This window comes from Balaenoptera acutorostrata, chromosome 11, assembly GCF_949987535.1.
Source record: "Balaenoptera acutorostrata chromosome 11, mBalAcu1.1, whole genome shotgun sequence".
In the NCBI taxonomy this organism is placed as follows: Eukaryota; Metazoa; Chordata; class Mammalia; order Artiodactyla; family Balaenopteridae; genus Balaenoptera; species Balaenoptera acutorostrata.
The window spans coordinates 87,283,025-87,297,391 of NC_080074.1; the positions used below are offsets into that span (position 1 = coordinate 87,283,025).

The following is a 14,367-nucleotide window of genomic DNA, read 5'->3' on the forward strand; positions in this document are numbered from 1 at the left end:
AGTAAATGTAAATGTTCTGAATAAGTAGTTTTATCACTAGAAAAACTAGTGGCACATAACTTCTAGAAAAATAGTATAATCTTTGGATATGAAGGATTACCAATTTTTATTTTATTTTGTAATTTTTCTTTTGTAAAGGAAGATGCATCCTTTCAAATATTTTAGTTGTTTTTGAAATGTGTTCTGCCATGCTTAAAATTTAACATGAGAGGGTGAATATTAAAAGTGAGTATTTAGGAGACCAACCAATGGAAGTTATAAATTAAATAAACGTCATGGTCCAGAATTTTTAAAGTTCATATTCCGAATGTTTAGTTTTATAGAATCGTTTAGAGAATAATTACATTTTTTGCATATCACTTTGACTTCTCTTTATCTGTTTTCTGTGCTCAGTCCTTTTCATATACTGGTCTCCCAAAGTTTGATGGACTACAAAATTCAGATTTCCGCCCCCCCTTCCCAATTCTCTATTTTCTCTCTGTTTTTCTCTTGGAGAGACAGTTCTGTTCTTGAACTGCTGTTTATTATAGTGCAAAGACCGAATAGTGTAACAAAAGATATTTAACCACTTTATGACTCAGTTTTCTTTTTTATAAATCAAGAATAATAAAAATACTGAATCAGAACATTGTGGAAGAAGTCAATGAGAAATAATTACAATTATTGGTTAACTTTCTACCTGTGTTTAAAAGATTACACTGAGTTACTTCCACAGAAGTCCCGCGTTTTCTGATTATCTGCTATTTCTTTTTAAAATCCTCCAGTCACCAAAGATTTATTTCTAAAACTGAATTTAATATTTTTCTCCAAGTTGACCTTTCTTTCTAATTTATGTATTTTTCTTATTAGCAGTATTGTTCTCTAAATTATACAGTCAAGTAATCTGTTTATCTTTGAACTATCTCACCCACTCATTCCCCTTCTCTGGTTTCCACCCTCAACCTTCTATCAGTTACTAATTTCTGAGGGATTTTCTACCTAAAATGTAATTTTGATTATGTTACTGTGTAGCTCAGAAATCATCTCCAGTTTCCTTCTACCTTCAGTATCAATTTCACATTTGGTGTAGCCATTCACAATTGTTAGGATTTAGCCAGAATCACTATCATCTGGTACCTACCTTTCATCCTTATCTGCTTTTACTCCTCCTGGAATCTACTGCTTGAACCAAACCATTGTACTCACTATGCTGTATCATTCTATAAATTTCTTTAATTTGCTAATGTCATTTCTCCTATCTGGAATCTTCTCTTCTCTGTGTCTATTTGCATCTGATCCATCCTTCATTGCCCTGTTGAATTCTCCTGATTTGTAGGAAGCATTCTCTGGTTATTTCAAGCAGGACATTATCTCTCTATTATCTATCCCCCATAGTACTCATATTTATAAAAAGCCATTTACCTTAAAATATTCTTTCTGGATTTCTTAATTATATTTCTATCTATAGGCACATGATAGTCTTTCAATAAATGTTTTTCCATGAATGAATGCATGAATGAGTGGATATATGTCTTCTCTTTCCATCTATACAGTACATCCTTAAAAGTAAACCAGAAGGGTCTTCATATCTAAGTTGCCTCTTTCCTCCATAACACAAAGGTAACTTGCCTGACACAAAATTGACACTCAGGCAATTCATTCATTTACTCGTATAAAAATACATTGAGTGCCAACTATGTGCTAGGAATTGTGCTGCCGTATAATTGATTGTAATTCATTCAGTATAGAGGATTAGACTATTTAGGGAAAAAATACAGAGCAATTCGGAAAGACTTATGTTCAGCTCGGAAAAATCACATGAAATGGTCAAAAACAGGCCTGTACTTGTTAAAATCTTGTGTTCTAGCTTTAGATACTAATAAGAAGACGAGAAAAAAAAATAAGCTATTGAATCAATGTCATAGGTTATACTGATGTTCAGTTTTTTCAGGTGGCCTCTAGCAAGAGTTGATGATATAGTTTGAGGTGGGGAAAAGTCACTTCAACTGTGGTGGTTAGGGAAGGCTTTGTATACTAGCTGGGATTTTAGTTTGTTTTTTTAGAGATAATTATTTTTTATATTTTTTTCTGCATAACTGCAAACCTTAAAGGAAACAATATTATCATTCCAAAAGAATAACCAGGGCTTCCCTGGTGGCGCAGTGGTTGAGAATCTGCCTGCTGATGCAGGGGACACGGGTTCGAGCCCTGGTCTGGGAAGATCCCACATGCCACGGAGCAGCTGGGCCCGTGAGCCACAATTGCTGAGCCTGCGCGTCTGGAGCCTGTGCCCCGCGACGGGAGGGGCCGCGATAGAGAAAGGCCCGCGCACCGCGATGAAGAGCGGTCCCCGCACCGCGATGAAGAGTGGCCCCCGCTTGCCGCAACTGGAGAAAGCCCTCGCACGAACCGAAGACCCAACACAGCCAAAAAAATAAATAAATAAATAAATAAATAAGAAAATCCTTTAAAAAAAAAAAAAAAAAAAAAAAAAAAGAATAACCAGTAGAAGGCACTGCTTCCTAGGGCTTTGTCTCTGAATTAACTAGTCAAAGGTTAAAATGTTTAGAGAAAGACAGAAACTTTAAGGAGTAACTATTATATACAGAAAGCAGTTCCCATTCTGAGTCTTCCACTTTGTGCTTGTTCCACATACTCATTTCTTTGACCTTGTGCACGTTGTCATTTTCCAGAATAATTGCAGCAAAGAAAATATCCTGAGCAGACAAGAGTTAAGTTTAAGGCAGTAAGTAGATGATTCCTCAGTAATAGACCTATTAATAATTAACTCTGTAGCATTTTTTATAAAGTTACTTCACTTTTATAGTCTTTTACTTATTACATTTTAAAAAGAACTGTAGGATTTTCTTTACAAGTACTTAAAAAACCTGATTAAACAAGGTTTACCAATTCCTTTACATAGAAATTATTGAAAAGAAATATAGTGTTATCACTGAGCTGGATTTCCTTTTTTTTCTGACAATATTAAAGCATTTTCTAAGCATACTTGTCCTGTAAGACTAGATCTTACAACTATCTACAGTTAGAGAATAGTAAGAGAGTTGCTGGTTTTAATTAGTAGCTTTCATTAAACACATACTGATTGAAAGGCTACTATTTTCAGAAAGGATTGTAAGTCCTGGGTAAGTAGCTGTGGACAAAACTAAAGTCTGCCCTCCTGGATCTTATAGTGGGAGAGACAGATAAACAAAGAAATAAAATAATTAAATATGTCAGGTGATAAAAGCTGGGAAATGATGTTGGAGCAGAAAACTAAATGAAGTGAGGGAACAAGAAAGTGTATATATGGGGTAGGAGGACTTCAGATTGAGAAAATACCAAGTATGAAAGAAACATATTTAAGTTAGTGGTGAATTAGTCTCCTGTTGCTGTTGTAACAAATCATCACAAGTCTAGTGCATTAAACAATACAAATGTTTTCACTTAACGGTTCTAGAGGTTAGAAGTCTTACAATCAAGGTGTTGGCAAAGCTCATTCTTTCTAGAGGCTCTAGGGGGGAGTTTGTTTCATTGCCTTTTCTACCTCCTAAGAGACTCACGACCGCATCATCCATTTTCAAAGCCAGCCACATGGTATCTTCCAATCTCTCTCTCTCTCTGACTCTGATCCTCCTGCCTCCTGCCCTTATAAGGATCTTTGTGATTACTTTTGGTCCACCCAGAATATCCAGAATCATCTCCTTATCCCAAGATCCTTAACTTAATCATATCTGCAAAGTCCCTTTTGCCTTGTAAGGTAACATATTCACAGGTTTCAGGGATTAGGATTTGGACATCTTGGGTGAGAGGCATTATTCTGACTAGCACAGTGGGTCTGCAACCTTAACTGTGCATTAGAATCACCTGGAAGCTTTAAAAATTTCTGATACCCTGTGTGCATTCTGAAACCAATAACATCAAAATGTCTGGCAGTGGGACCCAGGTAGCAGTATTTTTTTAAACCTCTCCATATAGTTTCAATGTGTATTCAAAGTTGAAAACCACTGGTTTAGATTTCTGTTGCAGTCTTATTACATCTTTTATTTACTCTACCCCTAAGTTTGCTATATATATCTGAATACAGTTGGGGACGTCCTATTTACATAGCCTTTAGCCAATAGCAAAGGACTCCAGTAGTTTTAAAATTACTTTCACGTAGGGACTAGAGTAGCCTGATTGTGCAGATTTCTACAGGGACAACTGAAGGAAAAGTGACTACTTGTAAGACCAAGTTGCCCCTTACAAGGGATTCTCTTTCTTATCTATTACATTCATGTAACTCAGCAACTCCAAGAATGTTATAGACTAGAAATGGGATTTAGTCCATATTCATTCCTGTGTCTCCCCTTTTCCTAAGCAAGCTTGAAACTTAAATTTATATTATACATCCTAAAACCATCTCTGCATCTTTTCTTTTATCATGACTTCCTACGTAAGGTTCCCTCTCCATTTATCCCAAGGTTTCTGTTTGTCCTTCTTTTCCCTCAAAATCCAACTGTTCAGTGATTCCCTGAAGCATTTCACAATCCTTTGGCCTTCATGAAGCCCTCGGGTCCTTAATTATAATGTCATTTGGCCCTTAACCTGAACTGTCTTTCATCATTATTTCTCGTTTTATTTAAAATTTTCTCAAACAGTTCATAAGCTTTTTATTTTATTTTATTTTATTTTTGTTTTTGTTTTTGTTTTTTTTTGGCTTCATTGGGTCTTCATTGCTGCGCGTGGGCTTTCTCTAGTTGCGGTGAGCTGGGGCTACTCTTCTTGCGATGTGCACGCTTCTCACTGCGGTGGCCTCTCTTGTTGAGGAGCACGGGCTCCAGGCACGCAGGCTCAGTAGTTGTGGCTCATGGGCTTAGTTGCTTTGCGGCATGTGGGATCTTTCCGGACCAAGGCTCAAACCCATGTCCCCTGCATTGGCAGGTGGATTCTTAACCACTGCGCTACCAGGGAAGTCCCATTCATAAGTTTTTAAAGCAGAGACCCTGAATTACACTCTTTTATTCCCATTAGAGAATAGTCTTGCACATAGTAGGTAGTGAGTAAAGGGTTGTTGATGATTTAAAGATTCCCTTTGGTCCTGGAATTAGAAATCAGTTCTTTCAAGAAGATTTTCTTGTCCACACGCAAAAAAGTGAGTTAAAGACTACTATTATAAACTATGATAGTGATAGTGATAAACTAACTCCAGAAGTTAGTTTCACACTAGATTGTATTTGTCAGTCTCATGTCAGGTTCTTTGAAGTCTGAGTTTTGTTCATTGGTAGGTCTAGCACCTACCACAGGAATGACAAAAATCATCTCTGAATGAATACAGAAGAGCATAGCTCAGCCTAGATACTCAAGTTGTTCTAAGGTGTCTTTGCACTGTAACACAGACATGTAGTGTAAGCTGCAGGAATTGGAACCCTGCATATCCCAGATAGACAATACATGGAAATTTCAGCGCCTCCTTAATGCTTTTTTAAAATTGAGACTTTGTTCCATCCAAAATGAAACACTTTGGTAGACAAACTTTGGTAGACTAGACATAGATGATGCAACCAACAGATTGATAGCTCTTTACATAATATAATTTATGTATTTTACTTTTTTCTTATTTTCTAGCCTATTACTGAACTGTAACCATAGTCATTTTTATTCTAATAATTTAAAAAATCTTTAGGAAATCTTTTACCTGAACTGCATAATTTTTACTCTTAAGTCCAACACATTTAAGAACATTCTATAAGTCTCTGAAAATGGAGTTGAAATAAAGATGAAATATGTAATATTTTAGGATCAATTTGCCTTTTGGCACCATGACTCCTTCATGGTATTTTAGATCTTATACTTTTTTCTCCATAAAATGATATGTATATGGAGAGACTGTTTATCCAGTTGGATATAAAGGTAATTTAGATATTGAAAGAACTAGAAGTCTTGAGAATAGCAATATCTTATCAATCTACCTTATATACCTTATGTTTACTTTTAGACTTTTAATTTTCATAATCATTATTAATAATGATGTTAATGAAATAGAAGTCAGCAAAAAGGTCATGCCTTCTGAAAGTCATAGAATTGTATTAACTTAGGAAAAGCCAGCTAATCTAGCTTTCTGCTTTGATAACCCAGAAACTGACTCTTGATAATAGCCTGGAATTTTCAGACCGTTAAGAGACTGATTATACATAAGACTGAGGTAGACTCCAAAATACCAGACTGTTAATTCCAGCAAGAATAGTAATGCCCACACAGACCCTAAATACTATGGTTTATGTAATAAATGAATGATCTCCTTGTAGTCAAGCTTCATGTGAAACCAAGAAATAATCAAAATTCTCTTTACTGATTTAATCTGATAGATCACTTCTCAAAGACCTTACGTATTTTAAGTCTGTTCTGTCACTCCATTCTCTTTACGGGAATCAGAAGTTCGCTTGGAGAGCATGGAAACAAAACAGTGGTAGTTAAATATCTCTAGTGTTAAGAGTTACTATGTATAGTTTAATCTGTCAATTTGGTGATAGATATGGTGTCGCCAAGAAGACTGAGACTTTTCTAACTCTGTTAACTCCAGCCCCTTACTCTTTCTACATACTTAGAGTATATTTGGAGTAAACCTTGGTAATGAGATCAGAAATAAAGATACCTGAAATGTGCTGGCCCAGTCTGCTTCTCCTTTAAACAGTGCTTACATGGTAACCACTGTCATTTCCTCCTCTTCCTCAGTTCTTCTGCTGATCAAGACCCCTGCTATTAACATTTTTTCTTTAACACTTGCTAATACATTTGATCAGTTTACTGTCAAGTATGACTGGCCAGGGAGCATTTCTCTATTGGGAGACTGTGTATTTCATGTTGCTTTTACAGTTTAAGTCTTAGAAGGCAATCTGCATTGTTATTTTGGAGGTTTTTTTGTTTTCTCTGTTTTTGAGGGGGGTGGGTCACCCTGTAGTTTTAAAGTTTGTAAAATAAACACCAGCTATTGCTTACTGAGTGTCTACTCCGAGCAAAGTGCTCTACAAGTCACTTTTCATATGGAAACAGTTCCTTCTCAAAAAAGTATTACAAGTAGATATGACATCTCACTTTAAAGGTGAGTAAATTGAAATAGAGATTTAAAGTAAGTCTCACATGTAGTAAGTAGCAGAATCAGTATTTTAATTCCCTTTATTTTTTTCTACTGTGCTATTATATCTTAATAGAATATATTCAGCCCTTGAATACACTTTTCTTTGTAAACGTCTGACACTAAGAATAGTATTATTCAATGGTGATTAGAGGCCCCTTTTTTTGGTAGCACACTTTAAATTTAAAAATCAGTGATATATATGAAGGAAGTGATGCGGCAGTTAGTACTTTCCTGCCTCCTCTTCCACTGGTCTAGGGTAAGAATGGATGATTCTGTGAACACTGTTTGTTTGTTGAACAAAAATTAGAGCTTTTTCAAGTTCAGATCAAGTTGTAAATCCAAGAGAGTTTTTTTTTAATTAAAAATTTTAACTCTGTACTGCTTCTATGTAAAACTTTTAATGAAAAGAATTTCTTACGTTTAACTAAAACTATTTGCCACTTATTTTTTAACCTCTGATAACATTCTCAACCAGACTCAAGTACAAAAAAATATTTAATTTTTGTTCAGTTATCTAAGTGCATTGTCCTATAGGCATTAGCTCATCAAAACAAAACATCCTTATTTGATTTTTTTCTTTTACTTAGGTATTCTAAGGAATACATAAATCTGAGAATCCACATCTAAATATTTCATGGAACTGTGGACATAAAGCTGAAATATTTTTATATTCTTACCTTTTTTACTACTTGCAAACTTTATATTAGAACTAAATGCCAAAATTGGGTGATGGGGAGGTGAGAGAGAAAAATTCTCAAATGTTTCAGAATTAACAGTGATTGTAAAATTTATTCAATTCTTAATAAGCTTTAAACAAATACGAAACTTTTTGTTTTGTGATCTGAGGTTTGCTGATAACAAATATTTCTACATTTTATAATAATCTTACTTCTAATAAAATGCAAATCATTATAATGGCAACCATCCATTTACTTTATTTTTTGATGAAAGAAATTTTAGTTATTTCTCTTCTTTTAACTGCCAACAGTATTTGCTATTCATAGATGTCCTGTCTTCAATAAGGTCTATCAAAGTGTAAAATGAGATGGGTATTTTTCTTTCCTTTAAAATGGAACGGTCTTTCATTATGCAGCGTTCTTAGGTGAATTCTCTTGTTTAAGAAGCCAGAATACAAGAGAGTGCTATATTAGTGTATTATTCTTACAACAAACAAGCACTGTTCTGTTGCTACCTGCCTGGCCATTGTTTCTGATTGCGTGTGCTTTGCAGTGGTATTTGGATGGTTTCCTGCTCTCTGCCAGCACAAAAAGGCATTTCTGTTACAATGGCCCCTAACCACACAATAACGGCATTAAGGATTTATGTGGAGGTTTCATTATTTTCTCCTCTTTTGTTCCTTCCAGGATGTCTTCCAAGCGACCAGCCTCTCCGTATGGGGAAGCAGATGGGGAGGTAGCCATGGTGACAAGCAGACAGAAAGTGGAAGAAGAGGAGAGTGACGGGCTCCCAGCCTTTCACCTTCCCTTGCATGTGAGTTTTCCCAACAAGCCTCACTCTGAGGAATTTCAGCCAGTTTCTCTGCTGACGCAAGAGACTTGTGGCCATAGGACTCCCACTTCTCAGCACAATACAATGGTAGGTTTCTCATGGTCTGTTGTGCCTACACTCACTTTGTGACCAGTCTACTCCTCTAGTAGTTTAGCTTCAGTCCTAGGCTTTGTAATTATCATCTACTTAACAGCCATACACAAGATTCACTCCTAACATCTTAGAATTCTTAATAAGTAAATTGATTCCAGTAGGGAGTATAAATAGGCTATTTTTGTTTTGTTTGGTTTTGTTTTGATTCTGATTTTCAAGAATTCTGCTTTTGAGGCATTCCCAACTTAATTAGAGGGAAAACATAATATAAGAATAATGTTAAAGTAACACATTTACAATTAGTCCTCATGAAAGTTAGGTATCATAATATTTCTAGTAAAAGATTTTTCCAGATAAAGCTGCAACATAGTTTGAACATTTCCACCACGATAAATCAGTGCTTTTTCAATTTCTGCTTTGCCCAGATTGGATTCCAGCATTTCTTACAGTACTGGGAATATTACGGAAGAATATGTTTCAAAGAGACAATACTTTTCTAATGTTACTGCACTAATTTTTAACTCAGTCTCATTCACTCTGTTGCTCTGATAATTCAGTAATTCCCTGGTACCTCCTATTCTAGAATTTGCAGCTCAGGATAATTTATCTGGCCCTTCATCCTGGGGTCTGGATCACTGCAGAGGATTAGGAAGCTGTGGTTTCATGGATGAGAGGGAAGAAGGCAGCGTGGCATCTTTGGCTGAAGCGTAAACAGCAGACACACACACAAGTAAAGAAGGCCTTTAGGTTCTTCTTAGGAACTTAAATGCATAGAATCAGCATGCCAGCAAGGTAGCAGGGCACTTAGCTGCCAGTAAAGCCACCCTCGCCTTTTCAACATGGCTTCTTGGGTGGATGTCACATTTTTTGTGGCCCTTCTTCTTCTACTTCAAGGATGTCAGTGCTGTTAATCTGAACCAGATCACACCAACAAAAATATTTCATCACACATCCTCATACCTTTAAGAAGAGCTCTGATTCTGGTAAATCCTTTATTTTTTTTCGTTTTGTTTTTTGTTTTTTTTGACATTCTCTAGGAAATTATTACATACCATAAACATGTTCGGTACTGAAATATGCCCACTTGTGTATGTCATTGCATTACTGTATGTGGAATTAAATCAGCAAGAAGAATCAGATTATCTTCTAATATCTGGGAAATAAACACTGTAAACACTGTTCTTTGATAATTCACATTAGATTTAAATACTTCCATTCAACATTTTAAGCCTCATAGGTCAGAATTTCTCTGGGTAATTTTGACTGTGTGCCAAAATTTTCTTACCAAAAATAATGTTTTCGCTAACACTTATATAGCGCTTTTACAGATGTGTCGTTTCAAGCACGTGACATATATTACTCGTTTAACCTTCACAGTAATTCAATGAAGTGTTATCATTAATCCCACTTTACAGATGAGGAAACTGAGGCACAGTGAGGTTAAATAGTTGCTCCAGATCACAGCTAGTAAGTGGGAGAACCAGGGTTTACCCAGGCAGTCTGGCTTTGGATTCCATGCTTATAAACATTATATAAGCTCTTCACAAGCGTACACACATATTTAATTTTCTGATCATCTCTTATTTGGTAAATTAAATCCATCATTCCTCCTTTTCTTCCCTCTACTATGAGTTCATGTTAGTTACGTGCAGTGATATAACTTCTTCGCCTCCTCTCACACAGGTTAAACTAGGAAAATAAAGGGAGAAAATGGTAGTATGCAGCTCAACAGGGTAGAGAGATCAGATTCCCCGTTTGACATTGCCTCAGTGCTCATGCTTTTTCCCTCTCAATATTTTGACCGTTGCCTTCTTTCAGGGAGTACCCTATGGAGAGTGCTCCTTGGTTTGGTTTTCCTGTAATACTGCTGTAAACAGAAACACACACATTTAAAGGAGTGAATATAAATAATTATTACTAGAAGAATACGAGAAAGACAAAGGGGAAATTATCTTAAATACTCAAGGATGGGTATGAGAAAAGTATATTAAATTACATACTATAGTTGGCATGAGTGGGTGCTGTGATGCAGGGTGTTAGTGAAAATGAAATCGTTCAGTTTGTAATGGAGAATTCAGTTTAACTAAATGAAACCTATGAACTGCCTACTTTGTACCAAGTTTTTTTGTTGTGCACTATGGAAATAGATTTGCATAAGGCACAACTCCTTTCCTCAAGCAACTTTATCTAGGAGAGAAGTTCTTAACTCCGGTCTGTGGATCTCCTGAAGATGAATGGAGAATTCTGTATGTGCACACATGTGAGTAGGGTTTTGGCTTTCACCAGATTCTCAAGTAGATCTGTAGCGCAAAAAAGACTAAGATCTACTGTTCTTGAAGTTAATACACTTGGTATACAAATGATTTAACTTAGTTTTAGTGACATCAGCACTGATATTTTCTCTTACTGTATATCTAATTGGTTTCTAAATTTGTTTCTGCCTCAAAAGTTTCTTGATTCTACCAGCTTTTCATCTCTAACAGTTGAAGAGTCTCCTATATGATCTCACATTTCCAGCCTCTCCTCTTTCCAGTCTTCCTTTCAACTTCCACTAGACTTATTTCCCTGAGAAAAGAGTTGGATTATTTATCCCGCTTTGGAAACTAGTGTATGTCCTTGTTGCCTACAGGATTTAGTCTAAAACTATCTTAGCATGAAACTCTATATAGACCAGCACCAAAATATGGCTTTTGTCTCTTCTTTGGCCCCATCCCGCCATAGACCCAGTGCTTCAGTCATGCAAAGATTTTCATATATGTTCATAAACATACCAGGTTACCTCAAATGACACATAGTTATTCTTTCTAGCTGGAAAACTCTTTTTCATATTTTACAGTCCTGGTGAATTGTGTTTCTCCCATGAGACTGAGTTCAAAATTGCTTCTTTTTAGATGCTTTCACTGACTTCCCAAGGCAGAATGGTTGCTGCATTATTCTTTTATCCATGGTACTTGTTTATATCTTTTCTCATGGTCTGTATTATAATTTATATGTTTACATGTCTGGCTTTCTATGCACTGTATTTCTCCTTAAAGGCACAGTCATACACACACATTTGTATTTCTGATACCTAGCATATAATAGATACTCAATTTATGAGTACTGATTAAATGGCAGAGTTTATATGGATGATTAAGTAGGAAATATGTTTTGAACAAAGTTGTTAAGATGTTATTCATGGTGAATATGCTGATTTTCTAGAAATTTTAAAACTAGAGTAGAATCTACTACTGTGCAGAAAGTATGTTACAATAGTCATGATATATTCAGCTATTAAGCTGATTAAGATATATTTTAGCCATTTATCAAAATGATTGAATACATTCATAGAATTGTTATTCAACACATTCCTTGTATTTTTTTCTGGATACTAGGCCATTGTCATATTCACATAACAAGTCCTTTTATTTTCAATAGTAAAATACATTCTTTATTTGTTTTCCTATTCAATATCTTTGAAAACAGAGAGAATGTTTCATGGTTTTTATATCATACAGTTCAATTTATGGAAAAAAAAAAAAAACAGCTTTCCAGATTTCATTGCTGGTTTATGTGTGACATTCATACTCCAAAGAGAGGTGTTGAGAGGTCTACATTTTGTATTGCCCACGTAGTTTAGAGACAAAGTAAAACTTCTGAGTAATCCCTTTAATGCTGACTTGAAGTTATAGAGAAATGCTTTCAGTATAAAATTTAGGTTGGAAAATATTTCCTGAGATAGAAGTTCTGTACACCTCATGACTGTTGCCATATAAAGATTTTGGGGAATTAGGGTCCTATGTTCATATTCAGGGTATGCAAGTGTTAAAGTTTGGAATTCGGTCAGATAAAGATATAGTTCTTCCTTTCTGAAGTTGTGTTTTTTGCCTTAATATTTTGGAGAAATAAGCTAAGTGGCTAACTAAGAGTAACTCCCCAAACAGCTATAACTGGTATAAATACTACAAGTCCTTCTGTTCCTTCTATACTCACTGTTCAGAATGCACTATAGATGAACTTTCTTTTTTTTTTTTTTTTTTTTTAATGAGGATCTTGAATCAGATGCGTATGTTTTGATTGATTGATTGATTGATTGATTTTGGCTGTGTTGGGTCTTCGTTTCTGTGCGAGGGCTTTCTCCAGTTGTGGCAAGCGGGGGCCACTCTTCATCGCGATGCGCGGGCCTCTCTCGTTGCGGAGCACAGGCTCCAGACGCGCAGGCTCAGCAGTTGTGGCTCACGGGCCCAGCCGCTCCGCGGCATGTGGGATCTTCCCAGGCCAGGGCTCGAACCCGTGTCCCCTGCATTAGCAGGCAGATTCTCAACCACTGCGCCACCAGGGAAGCCCCAGAGATGAACTTTCTTAAGCAGATTATACACATACAAATGCTATCAGATAATTATAATTATAACATATATAGTTATATATATTATATAACTATTATATATATAATTATAATAATGTCATAATTATAAAATACTGTCAGATTTCTAATCAATATAAGATTGAGACACATAATTATAAATATGAAAAAGACTGATTCTGTTGGGCCTTCTCTGAAGCTCTCATAATTTTGCCAAGCAATTGATAGCAACATTTGATTCCCATATAATCTTCAAAAAGCTAAAAGGCAAGGTTGGCAAGTCTGGTTATGACACGAGTGGAAATGCAGTCCTGGGCTTTATGTTTATGAAGGGCAAATCGACCCTTCTTGTCCCCTCTGCCTCTTTTTTTAACATGAGTTTGGAGGCTGTCACTTCAGAGTTTCAGAGACAAGCAAGAGACACTATAAGTTCTGGCTCATTTTTAATGATGGTCCTGATATAGATGGATTTATTTCATGATGCAGAGGACTATCCAGAACATTCCTTCATGTCAGTCAGTGTGATTATTTATGAGCACCAGAAGGAAACAGAGTGAGTCTGAAGGGAAATCAAGTGGCAGCATGAGAGGCAGCCAGGGGGCTCTATGGTGGCCATGCTGGTGCTCGTTTTGTCTGGTTGCATGCTACTGCTGCTGGTTAGATGGTTGTTCTAGTGTCAAATGTGATGTGAAATGAAAGTCTTGACCACCTGTGGTTACTGAATAATCAATTTTCTTTTTTTTCCCCCCATAAAATGTTTTCTTTTATCTCAACCAAACTCTCTTTTTTTTTTTTTTAAATTTTATTTATTTATTTATTTATTTATTTATTTATTTTTGGCTGTGCTGAGTCTTCGGTTCGTGCGAGGGCTTTCTCTAGTTGCGGCAAGTGGGGGCCACTCTTCATCGCGGTGCGGGGACCGCTCTTCATCGCGGTGCGCGGGCCTTTCACTATCGCGGCCCCTCCCGTTGCGGGGCACAGGCTCCAGACGCGCAGGCTCAGCAGCTGTGGCTCACGGGCCCAGCTGCTCCATGGCATGTGGGATCTTCCCAGACCAGGGCTCGAACCCGTGTCTCCTGCATTAGCAGGCAGATTCTCAACCACTGCGCCACCAGGGAAGCCCCAAACTCTCTTTTGATTTAAGTTCCTCTTGAGTTGAGTGAACAGTTTTGTATAACCGCAGAGTGGCTGCTTCCCAAGATTGATTTTATTTATTTAGTTATTTATTTATTTATGGCTGTGTTGGGTCTTCGTTTCTGTGCGAGGGCTTTCTCCAGTTGCGGCAAGTGGGGGCCACTCTTCATCGCGGTGCGCGGGCCTCTCACTATCG

The 14,367-nt window shown here is 36.6% G+C and overlaps 1 protein-coding gene across 5 annotated transcripts in view; it reads left to right on the forward strand.

The window, feature by feature from the left end:
• SOX5 (SRY-box transcription factor 5) overlaps positions 1 to 14,367 on the forward strand; it is a 389,242-nt gene that overhangs the window by 40,735 nt on the left and 334,140 nt on the right. For all 5 annotated transcript variants that reach the window (XM_007194842.2, XM_007194844.2, XM_057557363.1 and 2 more), the window contains exon 2: positions 8,458 to 8,584. In XM_007194842.2, the coding sequence (XP_007194904.1) occupies positions 8,458 to 8,584 (127 nt within the window). The remainder of the gene's footprint in view (positions 1 to 8,457; positions 8,585 to 14,367) is intronic.